At 64.0% G+C, this 22,071-nt stretch overlaps 2 protein-coding genes and 1 long non-coding RNA gene across 7 annotated transcripts; 2 read left to right on the top strand and 1 right to left on the bottom strand.

Annotated features, from left to right (window-relative positions):
- Nucleotides 1–142: 142 nt before the first annotated feature.
- On the bottom strand, nucleotides 143–3,978 carry LOC116496738. The gene is made up of 2 exons (XR_004254037.1): nucleotides 3,821–3,978; nucleotides 143–327 (listed from the first exon to the last, which is right to left on the bottom strand). It is a non-coding gene; the product is annotated as an uncharacterized LOC116496738 (long non-coding RNA).
- On the top strand, nucleotides 3,230–11,985 carry EPN3 (epsin 3). Of its 4 annotated transcripts, none has more exons than XM_032199999.1 (10): nucleotides 3,230–3,292; nucleotides 5,879–6,528; nucleotides 6,824–6,942; nucleotides 8,089–8,172; nucleotides 8,469–8,576; nucleotides 8,698–8,782; nucleotides 9,014–9,307; nucleotides 10,088–10,198; nucleotides 10,574–10,795; nucleotides 10,964–11,985. In XM_032199999.1, the coding sequence occupies exons 2-10, from the start codon at nucleotides 5,958–5,960 to the stop codon at nucleotides 11,278–11,280; spliced, it is 1,911 nt and encodes a 636-aa protein (XP_032055890.1). In that variant the 5' UTR covers nucleotides 3,230–3,292; nucleotides 5,879–5,957; the 3' UTR covers nucleotides 11,281–11,985. The 4 variants fall into 4 exon arrangements, with proteins under 4 accessions (XP_032055890.1, XP_032055892.1, XP_032055893.1 ...); XM_032200000.1 differs by lacking the exon at nucleotides 3,230–3,292 and adding an exon at nucleotides 5,664–5,681; XM_032200001.1 differs by lacking the exon at nucleotides 8,089–8,172.
- A 336-nt stretch (nucleotides 11,986–12,321) lies between these two features.
- On the top strand, nucleotides 12,322–21,784 carry SPATA20 (spermatogenesis associated 20). Of its 2 annotated transcripts, XM_032199969.1 has the most exons (17): nucleotides 12,322–12,353; nucleotides 13,145–13,282; nucleotides 13,428–13,492; nucleotides 13,821–13,975; nucleotides 14,080–14,223; nucleotides 14,461–14,662; nucleotides 14,743–14,873; nucleotides 14,954–15,058; nucleotides 15,521–15,595; nucleotides 15,720–15,932; nucleotides 16,064–16,256; nucleotides 16,853–17,021; nucleotides 17,286–17,494; nucleotides 17,580–17,779; nucleotides 17,866–17,946; nucleotides 20,171–20,382; nucleotides 21,333–21,784. In XM_032199969.1, the coding sequence occupies exons 1-16, from the start codon at nucleotides 12,322–12,324 to the stop codon at nucleotides 20,339–20,341; spliced, it is 2,283 nt and encodes a 760-aa protein (XP_032055860.1). In that variant the 3' UTR covers nucleotides 20,342–20,382; nucleotides 21,333–21,784. The 2 variants fall into 2 exon arrangements, with proteins under 2 accessions (XP_032055860.1, XP_032055859.1); XM_032199968.1 differs by having other exon boundaries at nucleotides 20,171–21,784.
- Nucleotides 21,785–22,071: the final 287 nt, after the last annotated feature.

Below are 22,071 nucleotides of genomic sequence, written 5' to 3'. Positions count from 1 at the left end.
GAAATTCATGCTATAAATATGGAGAGCAGGGTTGGGCCTTGTGTTAGAGCCACCCTTCCTGTCTCTATCAGCCTGCGTGTGCATCTCTGCTTATCACCCCTTTCTGTCTGGGTTTCCTTGTGCTTCACATCTGGAATGGAGCTTTTTTTTTTTTTTTTGTGGAAACATACCCGTTCTTAATGTTGTTTGCTCTGCTGATGGGGTTGGGTCGAAGCAGACTTCCAAGGCAGGGCAAGCAGGGTCTCCCTTGACCTGGCACCGTACGTGGGTGAAGTGCAGCCTTCCTGCTCAAGCAGCTGGACAGCATTCCCCAGAAAGGCTTTGGCCCTGTAAATAAATGACATCAATGTAGATTATTAATTGAGGTTCATGATACCTTTGAGGTTCTTAGACAGCAGATTCATATCCATGCTAAGCATTACTGTTACAAATTCTGTACATGGCTGCACGGTTACACCAGGCATGTGTGCCTCAGGCACGTGCTCTTTTACATGGGAAACCACACCGACACGCGTCTCAGAGCCACATGCAGTACAAAATAACTTCCTTGTGCAGAGTTGTTTTCTTTTTGTTTCTTGTTTTAACTCCTTTGCTATCTCTGGAGAATGTGTCTGTTCTTTCCCTCAGCTCCTGGAAAATCTGTAGCTTATTTTGTTCTGCTGGCCAGGTGAGACCTTTCATGTTCTGAAGTGCTCTCTCTCAGCAGGGCGAGAAGGAGCATTTGGCTTCTGTGGAAGGACAGAGCCTCTTCTGGCGTAGCGGGCACAGAACCACAAAGGGAATGTCTCTGCTCAGCATTACTGGAGTGAGAATTTCAGCAACATTTTGAGAATCAGAGAGGAAAAAGGCCTGAAGTTGGGGTGTGTCTCACAGGCTCTGACAATAGCTCCTGCCTCCCTGGAGATCATTATCAGCTTGTGAATATGCCCAACTCAAACAGCTCAAGCCATCTGTCTTCTAGACAAGAGGCAGTCTGCACGTAACAGAGACAACGTGATTGTCTCAGAGGCAGGAATGCTTCTAGTTGGCAGTCTCACATTGAAAGATGGCAAAGCCCGTGCATCTGGTCCAGCCTATAGAAACCAGGCTCCACACATACCTCTGCTCCCAGAAAATCTTGCTAGTAAGAAAACAGATAAAAGAAAATGTCCCTTTAGTCACATACTAACGGATGGAAGGATGTCAGACGCTGTTCTCTCCTTCCCGTTCCAAGGGAGGAGCCTGGAGGCCTGGGGCTGGTGGCATAAGATTTTCTGCAAAGGAGAACAAATCTGCGTGCTGGGAATAGTCTATACTTTTTTGTCATAAATCTTGCCAGTGCCTCTTACAGCCTTGGACAAGAACCTCCTTGGGGACAATGTACAAACAGAGCAGGGGAAGGGCTGGGCTGGGCCAACAAGTGCAACATTCTGCGCCCTGGCTGCTGTATCTTTGAGCCAGCTCCGTTATTATTTTTTACACTGATTGGCGCAAGTTACGTGACTGGAAATGGGGTGAAGATAGAACCAGCTTCCCAAACACACCCTTAGAAACACGTATACCCCTCATTTACGGGCCTGCTGTGAGCTGAGCTGTGGGCTCTGTGTTTGGAGCCTCAGGCCTGGTGAGCGGGTCAGCCCCGCGTGCTGAAGGACGCGGGGGTGCTCCAGGCCCCATCGTGCCCGTCCTAGCAAGGAGAGCGCTCCTCCTCCTCCCCCAAATGCGGGCACTATTTGTATTAGTGTTAATAATTCCTGCTCTTTGCTATGTAACTGAGGTGAGCGACCTCCCTGGCCTTGTGTGCTGCATACCAGAACCAACACGTGATGCGGGGCCTGGAGACACCATCGCTGTTAGGCTGGGATGGAGTTTCCAGGAAAACGTGTGGAAGGTGACAGCACGTTTCCAGAAGGTTCTCACTTGTAGAAGGGGCCTGGGTGAGCAGCCAGCTTGCCCCAAAGATGGAAAAAATCAGCTTTAGAGCCTCGCTGGTTCACCACTTCCTACACGAGGGTGCAGACCACCCAACAAGCCCTATGTGTGCACAGCTCTGCTGCTGCTTGTAGGATGTTTTCTTCAGGAAGAGGAAAAGGCAGTGCCTGAAGGGCATCAAGCTGCCTTGCTGGGCCCTCTGCCCCTGCTGAGCTGTGGAAAACAGAGAGAAATCCCCAGGAGCGGGGCGGTGGGAGCCTTCCTTTGGGGTTGCCCTGGCCGGCTGCTCTCCTGCCTGACCCCATGGCAGTGCTCTTCCCACAGGCCACAGCCGGGGGTGGGACTGGGTGCGTGTTCAGCTGGCCTGAGCCTGTCGGGGAAGTTGGGCTGAGGAGATCCACAAAGCCCCTGGAAGCCCAAGGCCTCCCTGATGCCTCCTCCCCGTGACCCGAGGCAGGGCCCAGGGTGAGATGGGTCCGCTCCGTGGTGGGGGAAACAACGGGGGGGTGTGATCCCCTCCCCAATGCCTCGGCACCCGGGAGATGCTTTCTGTTATGGCAAATGGCAGTGATATTAAAAAAGATTATATATATCCGTACTACTTGAAGGCCTGTCACTGATTAAAATGGAAGGCAGAGGCCGGGAGAGTGGGGGTGGCACTGAAGCAATCGAGAGACATGACTTATTCTGTAATGTCATCTGATGCCTCCCTCTCTCCCCGAGCCAGGCTCTGGGAGCTGTTCGGAGCAGGGGAAGAAGCCGCTCCAAATTTAGATCCCGGGCAAAAATTTTGCCGAACTCAAATTGCAGCGGGCAGCGGCGGCGGCCTTGGGTACCAGAGAGGGAGCTGCATTGCTGGGGGGGGGGGAGGGAGGGAGGTCAGCATCATTGGGAGGCGCTTCCAAGCCTGGGGATGGCCGGTTCCTGTCTAAAAATAAGGGGGGAGGGAAAAAAAAATATAAAAATATATATATATAAAAAAAACGAGCTGGCAGCCTGCCAGCGAGGGGCAGTGACTGAGCATTTAGAGCATCCCCGCCTCCCGCATGCGGCGGGGCAGGGGCTCGGCGCCGCATCCCCCAACCCCGAGGGGGGGGGGAGCGCGCTAGTTCGGATTTTAGGGTCTCGGGGACACGGGGAGGGGGGGGGGGACACCCACGTTAAAGGGCTGGAGGGGGCCGGGCCGGGGCTCGCTCGGCCCCGAAGGGGTTAAGGCGGGCAGCCGGGACCTGCCCAGCCTGCCCGGCAGCTCGGCGGCGCGCAGCAGGCAGCGGGAGGGCTGCGGCCGCCTCCTGCGCGCTCCCGGCCCCCGGTGCGCGGTCCCGGTGCCGGTGCCGGTGCCGGTGCCGGCCCCCTCCGTGCACGGCGGGGCTTGGCCGAGGTAAGAGGGAGGAAAGGAAGGAGGGAGGGAGAGAGGGAGGAAGGTTCTGGACGGCCCCGAGCATCCGCAGGGGGTGCGGAGCGCAAGGGGGGGGGGGGGATGCGGATCCGCCGTGGGCCCGGATGGGGTTGGGGGGTACCGGGGGGTGCAGGGGGGTGCAGGGGGTGCCGGGGTCCCGCTGCGCACCGGGGGAGGGTCCCGGTCCCCGCCGGTCCCCGCCGGTCCCCTGGAGCCGCCGGTGCTGCCCGCCGGGGGGCTCTGCCTCCATTTCGGGCGCTGCGCCCTCCCAGCCCCGCACCTGAGCGGGGACCCAGCGAGCCCCCCCCCGGGTGCCCCCAGCCCCTGTCCCCTCTGCCCGTGCCCCCTCCGGGTGCCCCCAGCCCTTCCTGCTCCCCCCTGACCCCGTTCCTACCCCCCCTACCCCTGTGTCCCCCCCCCTCCCTCCCCATCCCCTTCTCCTCCGCAGTGCCCTGCGCCGGGACGCGGGCGATGGGGACCTGTCCCCAGCCCCCGGTGTCCTTCTCCCACCTGGCAGCCTCCAGCTCAAGGTCACTGCAGTAATTCCATATGAGCTGCCGGGCTCTGCTGCCTTATCTCCTGCACAGCTTCTGTTTCACTGCCTTTATATTCCGGGGGGATACCGGGCTGGGTACAAACCCGCTGCTTCCAACGCCGCTGGCAGCGCTCCAGCCAGGGCCGTGCTCCTCCACCCGCTGTCCCAACCCCTTTTCCCAGCTCTATCCACGCAGACTTCGCAGAAGCCTGGTGAAATCCATCTGGGACCAGGTCTCCGGCCGGGACGAGCGGTGCCGGAGCCGGTGGCACTGGGTTGGGGCTCTCCCAGGCTAGGGGGGGACCCGCTGGGGACAGGAGGTGACATCCCTCCCCGGAGGCCGATGGACGGGCACGCCGGTGTTTGCTGGGCCGGTGGCACCTTTGGAAAGCGTGACTTTATCTTCCTGCTGGGTGGCGGTGGAAAGCAGAGCACGGAGCCAAGTCCCGGAGGACTTTGCCGCGCCGCTGCCCTCGTCCCGAAGGCATTTCCGCGCCAGCAGCGTCGCGGCCGCCCGAGCCAGGCTCTCCTGGTGGGATCCAAAGGCCGCGCCGAGCAGTGGCGTTGCGAAAGGGCATCGATACAGGGAAGCGCCGGGGGAGAGAAACCCGGGCCGCCTGCGAGCGCGGCGGTGCCAGGCTGCTCTGACTCACGGGGACGTCGCCTGCGGTGCCGCGGTGCCGCCGTCCCGCCGGAGCAGGAGGTGCAGGACCGGTTGCACGGGTTGCACGGCAGCGCGGCGGGTGCCGTGCGTGGCTCGTGGGCACGTCGGCACGGCCCCGGTGCGGTTCTGCGGCGGCTGGAGAGCCCAGTGCCGGCGGTGAGGCCGGCCACGGCGCGGTGGCTGCGGTGCAGGGAGGTGCCGGCGTCGTGAGCCGGGTTTTGGGACGGGCACCGGTAATCAGCGGCCGCGTTCGTGGCTGGGCAGGGGAGATAGGCCTGTGCCCGGCAGCCTTATCGCGGAGCGGGGAAGCGTTGCCGGTGAGTTTTGGGGTGGGAGCTCTGAGCAGCTAAGCTCCCAGCCCGGCGGAGGAGGGCCTGCTTCCAGCCTCTCTGCCTCTTGGCTTTGCTGATCCCCCAAGGCAATGAGGGTCGTGGTGTTTGACCGCCCCGTGGGTGAGGCTAGCGTGGAGCAGGGCACAGAGCTGTGGTGGGGTCACAGGAAAATGGGACAACGACGAGCCACGTGGTTTGGCTGGTGAAGGATGGGCATTTCCCAGCAGCAAGGGCCCAGGGCAACTCCCGGCCCTTCCAGCCCTGGTTGGTGGCACGGCAGGGACCCGTGGTGACAAGCAGCAGCGTCAGGGTGCCCACGGGTGCCTCGTGGCCTCCCCACAGGAAGGGGATGCGGGGAAAAGTCAGCCGGGAGCCTCGTGGGCGCGTTTCGACAGCAGCCACCCGTGCCAGGAGATGGGCACAGGGTAGGCTCGGGCAGGATCTGGGGATTTTGCAGCGGGTTTTGGGTTACCCGCCCTGTCTGCTGGCCTGGCGCCGGGGTAGCCCCCTGATTTAGCAACCCTGCAGCAGCACGTGTTTCCATCCCAGAAGCAAAATCACCAAGTTTGCTCAGCAAAACTGTCAGGGCAGGCTCTGAGTCACGCCAGGCCTTTATTTTCGCCCAGCCTGTCCTGGCGGCGCTGGGAGCCTCGGGGGGGGGGTGCAGGGGAGCCCCCAGGCCGTGCGCTGCAGGGGGCTGGGGCCCGGAGGCAGCCTGGGGCTGGGGGAGGGAGCTGCCATTTGCAGGTGGGTGCTCGTCGCAGCAGAAGCGCCTGGTAAAAGCTCATCCAAATGTTGCTGAATCCGAAGCCAAATCTCTTGGCAGCTCTGCAGTGCTAGGTATCGGTTTTCTCTAAGATATTTTTTTCCACCCTGAGCATCCTGCATCCCTCCTGCTTTCGGTGAGCGTCAGACGCGGTGGCGACGGGCCCTTGCACCTTGAGAAGCGTCCTCGGTGCCGGCTGAGGGCTTTGGGAGGGGGCTCTGGTGGCACGGGGCTGGTGCTGAGGTCTCTGCGTCCCCGTTCCCCGCTGCAGGTGCCGGTGAGGCCGTGAGCGCCCGTCCCTTCCCCGCCAGCAGCGCTCGCCGCCGGCGGGCCCCGGGCAGGGCGCAGCCATGACGACCTCGGCCCTGCGGCGTCAGGTGAAGAACATCGTGCACAACTACTCGGAGGCGGAGATCAAGGTGCGGGAGGCCACCTCCAACGACCCCTGGGGGCCCCCCAGCTCCCTGATGTCGGAGATCGCCGACCTCACCTTCAACACGGTGGCCTTCGCCGAGGTCATGGGCATGATCTGGCGGCGGCTGAACGACAGCGGCAAGAACTGGCGCCACGTCTACAAAGCCCTCACCCTGCTGGACTACCTCATCAAAACCGGCTCCGAGAAGGTGACCCACCAGTGCCGGGAGAACCTCTACACCATCCAGACGCTGAAGGACTTCCAGTACGTCGACCGCGACGGCAAGGACCAGGGCATCAACATCCGGGAGAAGGTGAAGCAGGTGATGGCGCTGCTCAAGGACGAGGAGCGGCTGAAGCAGGAGCGGGCGCACGCGCTGCAGACCAAGGAGCGCATGGCCCTGGAGGGCATGGGCAGCGGCAGCCACCAGGCCGCCTACGGCCGCCGCGCATCGCCCTACGGCGACGACTACGGCCGGACGCGGGGCTCGCCCTCCTCCTTCAACTGTGAGTGCTCCCGGCGGGGAGGAGGTGGGAGCTGCGTGCGGGTCGAGGTGGGAGCTGCGTGCGGTTTGCTGCGCCCACCCCAGCGCTCCCCCTCCGCTTTTTGGGGTGCTGGTGGCGATGCTCGGCTGCGGTGTGCAGCTCGTTTGTGGTCGCAGGTGTTAATTAGGGGGTATGGGCCTTGGGGAAACCACCTGTGGAGCTGTGGATGGGGTCAGGGAGGCTGTTGGACTGGTGGCTGGTCTCCTCCCTGATGTCCCAACGCTGCTCCTTCACCTCGTCTTCGTTTCTCTCCCAGCATCGTCCTCATCCCCACGGTTCGCCTCTGACCTGGAGCAAGCGAGGCCGCAGACGACGGGCGAGGAGGAGCTGCAGCTGCAGCTCGCCCTGGCCATGAGTCGGGAGGAGGCTGAGAAGGTAGGGCCGTGGGGCCGGGGTCTGCCCCACACCCAGGATTATCTGTGGGGGCTCAGCCCCTGTGGAGGACAGCGGGTATGGGGCTGCACGAGGGCTGTGCACAGACCCACAACTGCACCGGGCTGCTTGTGCTGTGCCTGCATCCCAGTCACCAGCAGGCAGCGGGGGCACCGGCTGTCCATGCTGCCCGTCCTCATGCCTGCAGGGACAGCACCAAGGCTGAGACACCAAACCTAGCTGCCCTCATCCACCGAGGTCTTCTGGTCCTGTTTCTCTCGCCTTGGTCGGGAGGCGATACGTCCCGCTGCATGGGGCACGGCTGCCTCCGCCTGCGGCTGCTCCTCTCCAGCTGGCAGAGCCGAGCGGGGATGCGGGCAGCAAACGAGCCCCAGCCCCAGCTGTGCAGCCTCCCCCAGGGCTGTCCCCTCTCCTTCCTGCCCCTTTTCTTTGGGCACGGCTTTATTTGCACACCGGCTGAGACTGCCGCCGGCTGGCACAGCCCGTGCGGGGACGGCCGGGCACACCAAGGACGTGGGCAGTGTCCTTGGGGGGCTGGCACCCAGCATCACGTCCTCGGTCCTGCCGGGGCAGGGGACACGCTTCAGAGGCAGTGCTTGCCGCTGCCTGCCTTCCCCTGCCTGGTGGCTCTTCTGGAGGCTGAACAGCATGTGCGTATCCCTATTTTAGTCCTGGAAATGCAGTATTTATAGCTTCCACTCGCTGCTGCGATGAGCTCTGTAGGAACATGCTCTCGAAAGCGCTGCCTCTCGGAGCCCCCCTGGGCTGTGCACACGCTTGCACACGCGTGCACGGCCGTGCACGTGCACACCCCCACCAGGCATCCCCGCTCCCAGCCCTGGATGAGCGCGGTGTGGCGGCGATTGGGGCTGCCGTGGTGGCGTGGGGACGGCCCCTCTCCAAAAACTGCCTCGGGTCTGAGTGTCCGTACCCCAAAGGAGGGGACAGGATGGACTCCTGAGCCCAGGCTGCTCGGGGGCTGGAGAGCTGGGGGCTGCAGCAAGCCCTTGGGCACGCTGCGCAGGTAGGCGAGGGGCTGCTGGAGGCTGGTGGCAAGGACGGCGACCACCGAGCCGCTCGGCAAGCTGAGGCCCAGCTGAAATTTCACCCCATTTCCTCTGTTGGCAGAAGCCACTTCCTCCACTTTCCAGCACAGACGAAGAAAGGCAATTGCAGCTAGCGCTCGCGCTGAGCAAAGAGGAGCACGAGAAGGTACCTGTGCCCCGCAGCCCCGGGTGCTCCTCTCTCTTGCACTTGGGCTTCTCTCTGCCTCCTGCGGCCGCCGGCCCCGCTGCCGGCCCCGCTCTGGCACCTGCTTCGCTTTTGCTCCTGCGGGGACGTTCGCTGCGTGCTCTCCCGGTGGGCTCGGCCCCGCAGGAGCTACCCCTGCTCGGATGCTGGGACTTTCTGGGGATGCGGTGGCAGCTCCTGCGCCGGGTCTGTCTCCTGGAGGAGGTGTCGGCTGGGGGGCCCCGTCCCGCTCACGGCCCCGTCCCTTGTCCCCGCAGGAGGTGAGGGCTTGGCAAGGGGAGAACTCCCTGCTGCAGAGAGCCTTGGAGGAGACTGCCCAGGGTGGGGAGGAAGAGGAGGAAGAGGATAAGATGAAGAAAAGCCAGGTGAAGCACCAGGGCCCTGGGTGGCCGCACATGCAGCTCCCGAGCGACGCTGTGGCCCTGGGCTGGGCCGGCAGGTCTGTGCTGTGCTTCCCTTACGCCTTTATTCCCGTTCTGTTCGCAGTCCTCTATCCTGGAGCTGGCAGATATATTCGGGCCGGTGCCAGCCCCCTCCAGCCACACGTCTGTGGACCCGTGGGACGTGCCAGGTAGGGGCTGCTCCACGTCTGCCACAGCTCAGGGCAGCGGCACGGCGCTCTCCCCAGTCCCTGCCCCTGCCCAGTTCCCACCCGTTCAGCACCTTTGGCTTCTCCCCCCACCTCTGCCCCATCCTCTGCATGCCTGGGTGGCAATGCTGGTGGGAAGCCACAGTCCCTGGGTGCATCCCTAACATTCAGCATCCCTCTGCCCCCCACCCCGTTCCCCTCATCTCCTTTCAGATGTGAAACCCAAAGCGGAGCCGGCAGCCTGGACCGGCACGACAGACCCCTGGGTGCCAGTGCCAGCTGGCAGCGGGGAGCCCCTGCCCCAGGCGAGCGCCTCGTCCCAGCAAACCCCTGCTGGGCCCTGGGATTTCCACCCCGCTGCCACCGATCCGTGGGGGAAGGCGCCCGCCCCTTCTGGCTTCTCTCCCGGGGACCCCTGGGGGACGACGTCCCCTCCTGCCCAGGGCTCCGGTGCTGCGCCAGCGACCGACCCTTGGGCTGCTGTGGCTGAGCCGCCCCCTAACCCTGGTAAGTCCTCGAGCAGGGATTTGGTTTTGCTGGGGATCGTGCACGGCGCTGGCTGGTGCTGCCGTCCTGGGTGCCCCTTGTCCCGCAGCCAGCTCTGCGAGCACCTCCTGCAGGACCTCTGCCTGCTCCTTGGTGTGCTGAAGACTTCAGGGTACCGTTAGGCTCTCTCTCTGCCTGCAATAGTCTGCTTTAATTAACGTGGCACAGTTAACGGAGCCCTCCCATGGGAGTGGGTGGCAGCCACCGCAGCGCTCCCGCAGTGGGGTGGTGCCCCCACCCCCGATACCTGTTGGCTGTGCTCCCCCCGAAACTCCCCTACGTGCCCGCCGAGACAGGACGGTTGCTGTCCGCACCTGCCACGTTGCAGGTGGGGAGCTGTTTATAGGAAAAACGTGGGTTTCAGAGCTCGGTGCTGCTCTCGGTTCCTCCTCCGTTGTTTCCTCCCACCTCGTGGCAGTCCTGTTTCCGCTGCCCCAAACGCACAGGGAGTTGCCCTGATTTTTGGTCCCTAAGGGGGAGCGAGAGCAGAACCAGCCCTGGGTGCAAGCGCTGGTTGTTAAAACGGCCTCCTTGTGCTGTTTCCATCCTGGTGGCCCTGTCCCCGCTGCCTTGGCTGGCACTGCCTGCTCGGGACCAAGCTCCTGCTCTGCCCATCCCGGTCTCCGTGGGCCGGTGGGTGCTGCTGACCCCGTCCCCGCAGCCCCCGTTGCACGCCCGCACGTCTCCCACCCCTCGCCTTCCCGCTTGCCCCCCTCCTGGAGTCTCACCTCTTCCCCCCAGCTGCAGGGGGGGACACTTTCGACCTGTTTGCAAAACCTCCCGAGGCGGCTGAGCAGCCGGAGCCGGAGCATTCGCAGCCGCCCTCCTCGGCCAAGTCCAGCAGCCCCGCGGGTAAGCGCCGGGGACACGGGCAGGGGCCGATTTGGGCTGGAGGGGACGTTCCTCCGTCCCTGCCTCCAGCCAGGAGCTGCTCCTGCATCTTTGCATGGCTCCTTGCTGGCATGGCCAAAGCTCGTCCCCACGTGCAGCCACCCGTGCCGTGGCCTTCGGGTGCCCCGCAGCCCAGGGGGTAGCCCCGGTCCCTGTGGGCACCCCCGTCCCCGATCCCTGCTGCCTCCCGTGGTGCCGCAGCCTCAGCCCTGCTGCAGAGAGGCTGCAATCTGGCAAGATGTGCCCCTAAATGCCCCGGGGGGTGACGAGGGCAGGACATCACATCACTGTCGGCATCCCACGGGTGGCTCATGCATCTCGTCTCCCCTGCCCCAGAGCTGGACCCCTTTGGCGACCTGTTCCCCAGCACCAAGCAGGACGGGGTGAAGAGCTTCGACCTCACCAACCTGGCAGACTCCCTGGCCGAGTCCTGCAAGGAGCGGAAGGACTGTAAAACCCCCGAGGCCTTCCTCGGCCCCGCCGCCTCCTCCCTGGTCAACCTGGACTCCTTGGTCGCGCCGCCGCAGGCAGCCAAGACGCGCAACCCTTTCCTCTCGGGTAGGTCCCGGGGTGCCAGGGCCATGCCTCTGGGGTTCCCAAAGCATTGGGTGGCAGAAGGGCGCTCGGGGTGGAGGCCGAGGAGGACGAAGAGGAGGAGGAGGGTGCGGAGGACGCGCAGCCGCCTCGACGCACCTCGCCTTGACGCATCCCCTTGTCTCCTTGCAGGTCTCAGCACGCCGTCCCCCACCAACCCCTTCAGCCTCGCCGAGCAACCCAAACCCACGCTCAACCAGATGCGGACCAGCTCGCCCGTGCCCGGCCTGCCCGCCGGCCTCCCCGTCAACGCCATGACCTACAGCGCCTCGCTGCCGCTGCCCCTCAGCAGCGTCCCCGCCGCCCTCCCCGCCTCCGCCAGTGCCTTCCCCCAGGCCGGCGCCGGCCCCTTCCCCGAGCTCCCCAGCACCCTCCCGCAGCCCTTACTGCCGCTGAGCGGCCCCCCGGCCCCTCCAGCCTCGCAGGGGGGCCTCAACCCTTTCCTCTGAAGGCTCCAGACCAGCAGCACGTGTAGGCTCTCGCCCCTTCCCCGGCCGTTATGGCCCCCTTGGCGTTTCCTCCTGCACAGACCCTTAGGGCAGCCGGGTCGCTCGCCGCAGCGGAGGACGCCTCGTGCTGGGGTGGGGGGGTCACAGGCAGCCAGCATGGAACCCGCAAGAGGAGCCCGGCCTCATGGGGTGCCCCCAATACAGCCACCGGCGGAGGACCCGTGGCAAGGGCTTCGTTTTTTGGGGCCCCGCGCATCGGGCGGGGGTCCCGGTGCCGGCCCCGCGCTCTTGCTCCCTTTTTGCCACGGCGCTTGCATGGAGCCCCCCGGGGCTGCCGGCTGTGCTATGGGACGGTCCCGGGGGACGGGGAGGATTTGGAGCTTATCCCTTTCTGCTCCTTTTTCCCTCAAAACGTGCGCCCCCCCGCCAAATCTCGTCCCCCCGAATGCTTCGTGCTCTCCCCGCTCTCCTGGATGCCGCTGCTCCGCTTGGCCCCGTGGCCCCGCTCTGCTGTCACCTGTGTTATTTACCAGCCGGGGGGGGCGACCCCACACCCCCTGTGTGCTCAGCGGACTTTGTACCCCCAAAAAAATCCCTGGAGCCCCCCCCCGGGAGCCTCGAGCAGAGCCTGGACCGGGAGCTCCCGACCCCTGCAGCCGCTGCTTGGGGTTGGGGTGCGGAGGCGGGGGGGGCTCGGGGGGTGTCACGGGGATGTTAGGGGGGGATCCAGGGGATTTTGGGGGGGGTCCAGGGGGATTTAGGGGGTGGGGGGGCGGCAGGCGTTCTCGCTTCGGTGCGTGCACGGTCCCGGGGGCTCTGCGGCTGTACCCAGGACCCCATCAAGCGCCCGTACGACAATAAAATTCTCCACCCAGCTGTGGCGTGCCGCCTCTTTACACCTTGGGGGGGTGATTTAGGGGTGGGTACGGGGGTTGTGAAGCCCCCCCCGGGCTCCCCACGCAGCCCCGGGGCCTTGTTTGTGGGTTTGGCCCCGCTTTAGGGCCCGACCCGTCCCGCCCGGCCGGGCCCGCCCCCGCCGCCATGTTCGCGGCGCCGCTGCGCAGGGCCCGCAGGTACCGGGGTGGGGGCAGCGGGGCCGGGGTCGGGTCCCTTGGGCACCGCCGTGGCCCTACCAGGACTTTTTTTTGGGGTGGGGGCGGCAGCTGCGGCCCCGGCACCCCCCCATGTGCCCCCCGTCCCTGCTGAGCTGCCCCGATCCTGCCCCGTGCTGCGGGCGCTGCTCCCTCTGCATCCCCCTGCATTTCCCCTAAATGCTGCGTGTGCCCCCTGCAGCCCCCTAAACCCCCACCCCCGCACCGTTTGCATTCCCCTAAATCCTCCCCGTTTATCTGCACTCCCTGCATTCCCCCAAATCCTGCCTGCACGCCCTCCACGCCGCTCCTGCGTTCCCCTAAATCCTCCCCGTGTCCCTATAGCCCCACACCTTGCGTGGCTCCGCATCCCCCTGCTCCCCCATCCTGCACCCCACTTGCAGCCCCCCATCCCCAAACCCGGGTGCCCCCAGCCCCAGCAGGCTCTCACGGGTCCCCTCCTGCCCCCCCCGTGCCACCCGACTGCACCCCACCACCCACGGCCCTAAAATGCTGCCTTGGGTGGGCGCTGGGGCTGTGAGGGGGGGGGCAGAGCCATGGCAGAATGTGTGGGGTGATGGGGACCCCCTTGAGGGGCTTCTGCCCTAATGCTTAGGGTTGGGAGCGTGCTGGGGACGTGTCACCCCAAAAGGGGGCACCCGGGTGGCTGGGGGTGTCATGGGTCTCTTTGGGGGTGTCACGGCTCTCTTTGGGGTGAGAGGGGAGCGAGCGGGGCCGTGGCTGTGTTCCTGCCCATCCCATCCCTCTCTCAGGTCCCTGTTTCTGACGGGCAGCATCGCCATGGCCACAGCGGGGAGAGCCAGGCCGCCCGGCCCCCCTCGTTACACCAACCGCCTGATTAACGAGAAGTCCCCCTACCTCCAGCAGCACGCCCACAACCCCGTGGACTGGTAAGAGCTCCTCTCGCCTCCCCGCCTCGTCCTCCCTCTGCCGAGGCCGATGTGCTTGGGGTGCCCGAGCTGCTGCTTCTCGGGAAGCTTCAGAGGAGCCCAGAGGCTCTGCCCCCGCCACTTCCTTCTTGTCTCCCCTCCGCAGGTACCCCTGGGGTCAGGAGGCCTTTGATAAAGCCAAGAAAGAAAACAAGCTGATCTTTCTGTCAGGTGAGCAGAAACAAGGCGCGTTTAACACCCCTGAAGGAGTAGATAAGCCAGGCTGCGTGCGGGTGGTGGTGCAGGTGAGGATGCTGGGCACCGATTCTCCTCCAGCAAGAGATGCCCCGTGCTTTTGGGGCCCTGGCTGTATGGAGGCTGCATCCAGGGGCCTTTTGGCCACCTCAGTCCTCAGCTTTGGAGCAGGAGGCACGCATGGCCCGTGCTTTGCTTGCCGGAGGCTTTTCTGCCACAGCAATTTGTGGGGGCACGCAGCAGCCTGGCTCGTCTTTGAGCGATCCCCTCGGGGCCTCGCCTGAGCGGGTGGGCTTGCTTGCAGTGGGCTACTCCACCTGCCACTGGTGCCATGTGATGGAGGAGGAGTCCTTCCAGAACAAGGAGATCGGCGCGATTATGAACGAGAACTTCGTGTGCATAAAGGTGGATCGTGAGGAGCGGCCAGACGTGGACAAAGTGTACATGACCTTCGTGCAGGTAGGGGAGGAGCGGGCAGGCTCTGCCCTTCTCCCTTCGAGGCTCGTAGCCCTGCTCCAGGAGGGCCAACGTGGGGTTTTTGCACACCCCGATGCCTCCTTCAGGCTACCAGCGGTGGAGGTGGGTGGCCGATGAGCGTCTGGCTGACTCCGGACCTGAAGCCCTTCGCAGGGGGGACGTATTTTCCTCCTGAGGACAGCGCTCGCCGCATTGGCTTTCGGACTCTGCTGCTCCGCGTCGCAGAGCAGGTACGGGGCAGGCAGTGCTCAGGCAAAGGGGGAATGGAGAGATCACTCTGGGGGTGCAGGAGGGAAGAGGCACGAGGAGCAGTGGCACAGAGAGGGTGTCAGAGCCGTGGCTGGGCTGGGGGTGGGTTTGGGCTGGCCTGGGGAGGGCACTGAGAGCTGAAGGTGCAGTTTGGGGCAGGGCATGAAGCAGAAAGAAAGGGAAAAAATTGAAGTGCCGATTTTTTCCCTGCATCACAGTGGAGGCAGAACAAAGATGGCCTTCTGGAGAGCAGCCAGAAGATCCTGGAAGCTCTGCTAACCATGTCCCAGATCCGCGTGCAGGGCCAGCAGTCACCCCCGCCATCTGAGGAGGTGCTGGCCACCTGCTTCCAGCAGCTCTCCAACTCCTACGACGAGGAGTACGGTGGCTTCTCTGAGTCCCCCAAGTTCCCCACCCCAGGTCAGTTTGGGCTCTGCAGCTGAGCCGTGCCGGGGGGCAGAGCCCGGCCCTCAGCCTCCCGCTCTGTCCCTGTGTTGCAGTGAACCTGAATTTCCTCTTCACCTACTGGGCCCTGCACCGAGCCACCCCAGAAGGGGCGCGGGCACTGCAGATGGCTCTGCATACCCTCAAGATGATGGCTCACGGGGGCATTCATGACCACATTGGGCAGGTAGGAGGAAAGCTCTGGGGATAAACCCCAGGAATGCCCAGGAGGAGGGCAGTGGGGACACATCTGCTCGGTCTTTGCAGGGGTTCCACCGCTACTCCACCGACCAGCACTGGCACGTCCCTCACTTCGAGAAGATGCTGTACGACCAGGGGCAGCTGGCGGCTGCCTACAGCAGAGCCTTCCAGGTGTGGCCGCCGTGCTCCTCTGTGGGGTGTGCTCAGCACCCCGAGTTCGGGCTGGGCTGGGGTGTGAGCAGCTTCAAGGCTGGGGCCCAAACATTGCCCATCTGAGCGCTCCCATCCTCCCCTTTATCCACTGCCCTTCATCCAGACAGGAACGCTGCACGAGCCCCTGATAGCTTAGCCCCTGAGGAAAGGAAACTCCTTTCTGGCTGGGCTCTGCAAGAGTCAGCACCACGTCCTGCTGCTCAGACCGTGGTGTAAATCCAGGGCTGCTACCCAGTGCCTGTAATCCATGTCAGAGATCTTACCCCAAATAGCCCCATGTTTAACATATCCTGCACATTCAGGCGTGCCTCTCCCCTTTGCCAGCTCTTTCCGTCGGGGCCGTGACATCTTGCTGTGTCTCTTTCCTCCCCGTGCCCGTTGTGGTGTTGCAGAGTGCCATCCGCCTCATCTCTCCCGCAGATCTCCGGGGATGAATTCTTCGCCGACGTTGCCGGGGACATTCTGCTCTACGTCTCGCGGGATCTGAGTGACCAGGTGGGTGCTTCCCCGAGCTGGGCCAAGCGAAGGGGGTCGCTCACCCCGTCTGGGACATGATGGAGTGCTGCAGACCGGGGATGTCGTACCAGCAGCTGGGACATCTCTGCTGCTTTCTCCCCAGGCCGGAGGTTTTTACAGCGCAGAAGATGCGGATTCCTACCCGACTGCTGCATCCAGCGAGAAGCGAGAGGGGGCTTTCTGTGTCTGGGGGGCCGAGGAAATCCGGGCTCTCCTCCCCGACCCGGTCGAGGGGGCTGCTGAGGGGACGACCCTGGGAGATGTCTTCATGCACCACTACGGGGTGAAGGAGGACGGCAACGTGAGCCCCATGCAGGTGAGGGAGAGCCAAGACCTGCTCGGTACCGCGAGCATCGCTGCGCACAGGGGACATCAGAGCCACTTGAGGCACGCGGGTCCAACCCTGCTCGGCCAGGAGGTGTTCCTAGAACGGGGCTCTCCTTGCAGGACCCCCACCAGGAGCTGAAGGGCAAGAATGTCCTCATTATCCGGTCCTCCCTGGAGCTGACGGCCGCCCGCTTTGGGCTGGAGCAGGGCCGGCTCAGCGCCCTGCTGCGGGACAGCCAGCACAGGCTGCGGGCAGCCCGGGCACAGCGGCCACGGCCCCACTTGGACACCAAGATGTTGGCCTCGTGGAACGGTGAGCAGGGTCCTGGGGGGGGCCTCAGCCCCATGCACCTTCGGGATGTTGGTTTGGTTTGGGTTTGATTTGTTTTTTTTGTTCTTCTTCCCCTGTTGCCAGCAGAGAGCAGCAAAACTCTTTGCGTGGCGCAGCCTGCTCGGCTGGGCTGCCAGGGGATGGGGATGGGGGCTCAGGACCCGGGTCCGTGCCCGCTGCTGTGTCAGCAGGGTGAGCACAGGTGGCTGGCTGGCTGTCCGAGTGTCCTGCAGCGGGTGATAACCGCAGGGTCACAGCTCCTGGGGCTGGAGCCTGAGCTGGAGTTACAGCGTGGAGCCAAGTGCTGCAGGCAGCAAGACTTTCTTAAGCCCAGTTCCTGCCCACAAGCTGAGGCTCAGCTCTTGCTGGCCTTGCAGTGCTCCTCCTTTCCCTTCGGAGGTAGCGAGCGACTTTCCCTGTGGTTGGAAGAGAGTGGAAGAGCTGCTGAGCTGCCTTTGGCCTGCCTCATATATCAGGGGGGATGAGCTTCACTCTGAGCATCATTTAAAGGAAAACGAGTGGCACCCGCTGCTCCCTGCTGCCGCAGCCCCTCTGAGCCTGTCCCTGTGCCCACGCAGGACTGATGATCTCGGGTTTTGCCCAGGCTGGGGCAGCGCTGGCCAGGCAGGAGTACGTGAGCCGGGCAGCGCAGGCGGCCGGCTTTCTGCGCAGGCACCTCTTCGATCCGGCCAGCGGGAGGCTGCTGCGGAGCTGCTACCGGGGCGAGGACAGCGCGGTGGAGCAGAGGTGAGCAGTGGTGCGGAGCGTGTCACCCAGCCCACGGGTTTAAGGTCAAATCTTTTGCATTCCTCGCCTGCCCAGCTGGTAGGAGCCTTCCCGTGCTGCTGCTGGACCCGCACTCAGCCGGGGCTGAGCCATGCGGTGATTTGGCACAGCCACTGCTGAGCTTGGGAGGGAAATCCCACATCACAGGTGCTGGTGGGGAGGGCTCTGCCCTGCTGGACCCGCAGGGTTGGAGGCCCTGATGTCCTTCCCCGCCTGCCGTTGCAGCACTGTCCCCATTCAGGGGTTCCTGGAGGATTACGTCTTCGTCATCCAAGCTCTCTTTGACCTCTACGAAGCCTCCCTGGACCAGAGCTGGCTGGAGTGGGCCCTGCAGCTCCAGCACACGCAGGACAAGCTCTTCTGGGACCCCAAGGGCTTCGCCTACTTCTCCAGTGAGGCTGGCGACTCCTCTCTGCTCCTCCGCCTGAAGGATGGTGAGCTGGGGGACCTGCCCGTGCCCCGGGGAGGACAGGGGCGATGCCCAGCGTGGGGCTGACGGTGCTGCTGTGCCTCCCGCAGACCAGGACGGAGCAGAGCCCAACGCCAACTCCGTCACCGTCACCAACCTGCTCCGAGCTGCCTGTTACTCCGGCCACGCCGAGTGGGTGGAAAAAGCCGGGCAGATCTTGGCCGCCTTCTCCGAGAGGCTGCAGAAGATCCCGTTAGCCCTGCCAGAGATGGCCCGGGCCACCGCCGTCTTCCACCACACCCTCAAACAGGTAGGGCCGGGGCTGCTGAGCTGTGCTTTGGGGCCACCAGAGCCCGCCGGGACCAAATCTCTGCCATCTGTGGTGTCTCTGGACAGGTGGTGATCTGCGGAGACCCCCAAGGAGAAGACACCAAAGAGATGCTTCGCTGCGTGCACTCTGTCTTCAGCCCCAACAAGGTAGTGAAAGCAGCCCTGTCCTCATCCTGTCCCTCCTCCCTCCTGGGGACCTCCCGTCCTGTCCCCCTGGTGGCAGGGGCACGGCTGAGCCCTGCGTGGCTCTCCTGGGGCAGAGAGGTGGCAGGGGTCGAGGGGCAGCGCTCGTGGCACTGCTGGGCCAGCTCCATCTGCACCTGGGGCTGAGCTGCAGCGTCAGGCTGGCAATGGGGCCAAAGTCCCAGTTTTTGTAACCCAAATGGGGAGAGCTGTGCTGAGCTGAGCTGTCAGCAGCGCTTCCTTCACCTCTCCTCCTGTCAGCACAGCCCACAGAGGCTGTCCTGTGTACTCCCAGCAGCATTTAGTGGTGCTGTTGGAGGACAGGGTGCAGTGACCAGAGCCCCCTCTGCCCACAGCACCCCGTCCAGCTCCCCTGCAGCACTCCCTCGCTCCTGGTGCTGCGTGTGTGCCCTCCTCCCGCTTTATTCCTCTCCTTTGGAAGGATTACAGCGAGTGACCCAGTTTGCAGGCATGGAGAGCACTGCGCTGCCAGCAGGAGCCTGGTGCTGCCTTCCTGCAGCCGCTGCTGCCCATCCGAGCGGGCTCCTGGTGGGGGGCGCCTGGCTTTGGGGGCTCGGGCAGAGCCAGGAGCTCAGCAGCACCCTCGCCGAGGCTGGGACCAGCAGGAGCAGCCTGGCTGCTGCCCGCCGGGGTTGGCTGGAAAAAGGGCTTTTCCTTGCTCGTTTTCCCATCCTCATCCTCTCCTTCCTCCCTCCTTCTCCGCCCGGCAGCGGGAGCAGCCCTGAGTCACCTCCCTGGGGACGTGGCTGCGTTGGGGACCGGGGCTGCGGAGACGTCAGCGCCGCGTCCCCGCCGCCCCCGCTCCCCGGTGCCGGCAGGGCGCCGGGGGCCAGCCTCGGCGGCGGGAACACAAACAATTAATTAGGTCGCTCCAGTAATTAATTCCTTACAAACCTCACATGGAAAGCCTGGCCGTAATGAGAAGCCGATGGTAAAAACGGCTTTGAGGGCGCCGGAGCCGCTACATCTGAACCTGCACCCGCGGCTGGAGGAGCCCGGGGCTGGAGGTGGCTGCTGCGGGGATGCAGCGGTGCTGCCGGGGCTGAGGACCCCACTTGGCTTCCCGTGACACTTGTAGGGCCATCAGCGTGGCCAGATGCCACCCACCCCTTTGCTGGCATCTCCGTGGCTGCGTTTGCCCCGTGGGGCCGGGGTGCTGGCGGCAGGATGGGGCCAGGCAGGCTGGATCCCGCTCCCGGTTGAGATCTCGGCCCCGTTAATGGTCTTTAGGGTAATTACGGAGGATCCCATTATCTCCTCAGCCGCGGCGTGCGAGCTCCCTGGCTCGCCTTTATCCCGGCCCCGCAAGAGGACCTTAGGGAGCATGTGAGAAAAATGAATAATGAATTTCAGATTGGACGTGAATTGGTAATTAATCACTCCTGGAATTAATTCCAGACAAAGGCGAGGAGGGAGGAGGGCAGGGAGCGCGGGCTGAGCCGGCGCTGGGACAGGGCAGGGGCTGAGGGGAGACGGGGGGGGGGGTGCGTGGGGCGGGACGGGCGAGCTGGGGACACGGCCACCCCCTTGGGGACACGGGGCAGGGGCAGCCCGTGCCAGGCAGGGGGGTGGCAGCGGGGGCAGGACAGGGATGTCGGGGATCTGCAGCCCTCGGTGGTGGGCTGAGCACCTCGGTGCTGGGCCAGGCACCGCTCGGTGCCCGCCTGCTGCTTCCAGAGCCCCCACGGGGACCATATTTGCTCGCCCCTCGTGTCCCCGTGCTGGGGCCAGGCTCCTGGCCAGCTCCTGGCCGTTCCCATTGTTAGACCGCAAGGCCTGAGGCTTTAACAAATGTTTTCTTATTCGGCAAAAGCTAATTATCCTGGCAGCCCCGCCGCTGCTCCTGCGGCAGCTGGGAGAGCCCCCAGCCCAGCGCTGGCTGAGTTTTTTGGGAGGCAGCTGGGGGGCACGAGGAGCCGGGTGCTGGTGCCTGACCCCAGGACAGCTCCTCCAGCCTCGGGCTTCATCCCGGGCTGCCCCCATCCCCATCACCCCCCCTCCAGAGCTGCTGGGGGGCTGTGGCTGGTGGGGGACACCCAGACTGCACCCATGGGGATGTCACCACAGCACGGGTCCCTGGGCTTTGTCCCCCCTGTCTTTGGGTGGCACAGGGGGTACCAGCCGGCTGTGCCCCCCCCCCCCAGCTCTCCCTTTCCTTCTCCTGCAGGTGCTGATGTTGGCAGACGGGGACAGCGCCGGGTTCCTCTACCGCCAGTTGCCTTTCCTTTCGTCCCTGGAGAGGAAGGACGGGAAAGCCACCGCCTACCTCTGCAGCAACTTTGCCTGCTCCCTGCCCGTCACCTCGCCCCAGGAGCTGCGGGGGCTGCTCTGCCAGTGAGCCCCCCCCCCCACCCTGACACCCTGTTTGCCAGCAGGAGGGTGAGGAGGAGATGGATGGACACCGGGCTGGGACCTGGGAATGTGTTTGGGGGGGGAATACCCATCTGAAAGTCACGCTGGGCATGAGCTGGGGGGCTCCTGGCCATGGCTCAGCCCCTCCTGGAAAGCGTTGGGGCCTGGGGGGGACACAGCACGGCCAGCTGGGGGGGGACAGAACCATGGCCAGCCTGGGTGCAAAGCAGGAGCTGCTGTGGGTGGGAGCCACGGGGAGCAGAGGTGCTGCTGGCCGGGACAGCCCCTGATACCTTTGGGGGGGCTCAGCCCCGGTTCCCCAGCACCCCAAACCACCTGGGTGCTTTGGGGGGGCACCTCCACTGCACCTGCGCTCGCCTCGTCTCGTAGAGGGACAAGAAAGCAAACGAGACCCAAATCCCGGTGTTAGCATGGGAGTCAGATGGAAAAACTGCCGTCCTGGCACCTGCATCTGCTTGCGGAAAGCCAATGGCAGCCGAAAAAATAACCCACAACTGGCCTTGGGGGCAGCGTTAGCAAAAAGGGAGGTTTCCTCTGAGCTTTCCCTGCAAAGCTGAGGCTGGACTGAGGGTCCCATCCGTCCCCATGGGGGCTGCCCGCATCCTGCTGATGGGGCCCTGCTGGTGCTTGCCACGAAGCAAATCCCCTACGAAGGGATTTTGGGAGATGGCAAAAGGCAGCGGCTGCCTTCGGAGCTTTCCAGTGGGTCGTGCCAGGGTTCGGGGTACCCGGCCAGGAGAAACGCCTTTTGAAGTCAGAGAGGAATTTTGCACCTCATCTCGTGAATACTTTCTGTGCTTGTGGAAGGGGAGAGCTCCCCCCCTCCCCGTTGGTTTAAGAACTGAAGTGTTTCTGGAAACCCAGGCGAAAATTGCTGGCTTCAGCAGACGGCTGCTTGTGCGCTGCTTCTTTGGATTTGGGGGATTATTTTTTTTTTTTGGGTGGTTGTTTTCCAGCTTGGCACCTTTGCTGTGGGGTTGATGTGACGTCCCAGAGCGATGCTTCCCATCCTCATGAGCTCTTGGAGCAGATCAGTGCCAGGAGGGCATTGCTGAGAGCCAGGGAGCCCAGGGCTTGGGGCCGGGGTGACCGTGGAGCCGTGTGGGTGCCCCCGACCCTGGGGTGCGGGCACGGGGTGCCTTCATCCCGCACCCTCCTGCTGGTTCTCGCGTCTCCGTAAGCAGCCACTGGGCAAAAATGTGCTGCAAAGGGCCTGTCAGGATTAATCGGGCTGACCAGCCAAAGAATAAATAAAAAAGGGAGGTTCTCCGTGACAAACAAACGCTGTTGTGGCACTTGGTCCTGGGGCGCTGCCCTGCGTTTGGTGACGGACATGGGGCCGCACTGGGGAGGCTCGGGGGGCAGGAGGCAGCACCCCTCAATTGCTCCCTCTTCTCCAGCTGCAGAGCTGTCCAAAAAAATAAAAAAGCCACCACAAACTGCACTGAGCAGCCCCCGTGTGTTACTTTTTCCCCACAAACGCTTGGTTTTGTCATTAGGCTGCTCAGGAGGGAGCGGGGGCACCAGCGAGACGGCGGGGAGGGGAGCAGGGATTCCCTTCCTTTTCATTTTATTTATTTTTTAAACCTCCTCATCTGCATCTCTCTCCCTTGGCCGGGGCACACAGCAGTGCATCCCCTCTCTCCAGCAGCCACCAGCACTCCAGGGGCTGAAGCCCCTCGCGCCCCATTGGGG

Source organism: Aythya fuligula, chromosome 18, assembly GCF_009819795.1.
Source record: "Aythya fuligula isolate bAytFul2 chromosome 18, bAytFul2.pri, whole genome shotgun sequence".
NCBI classification, from domain to species: Eukaryota; Metazoa; Chordata; class Aves; order Anseriformes; family Anatidae; genus Aythya; species Aythya fuligula.
The sequence above is the reverse complement of the archived record's forward strand: the minus strand, read 5'-3'. Positions and strand labels throughout refer to the sequence as shown.

Coding starts and splice junctions, on each gene's coding strand:
- EPN3 (XM_032199999.1), top strand. CDS start 5,958: ATGACGACCTCGGCCCTGCGGCGTCAGGTGAAGAACATCGTGCACAAC. Junction 6,529..6,823: donor CTCGCCCTCCTCCTTCAACT/GTGAGTGCTCCC, acceptor TTTCTCTCCCAG/CATCGTCCTCATCCCCACGG. Junction 10,796..10,963: donor GCGCAACCCTTTCCTCTCGG/GTAGGTCCCGGG, acceptor GTCTCCTTGCAG/GTCTCAGCACGCCGTCCCCC.
- SPATA20 (XM_032199969.1), top strand. CDS start 12,322: ATGTTCGCGGCGCCGCTGCGCAGGGCCCGCAG. Junction 17,495..17,579: donor GCTCCTCCGCCTGAAGGATG/GTGAGCTGGGGG, acceptor TGCCTCCCGCAG/ACCAGGACGGAGCAGAGCCC. Junction 17,780..17,865: donor TCCACCACACCCTCAAACAG/GTAGGGCCGGGG, acceptor GTCTCTGGACAG/GTGGTGATCTGCGGAGACCC.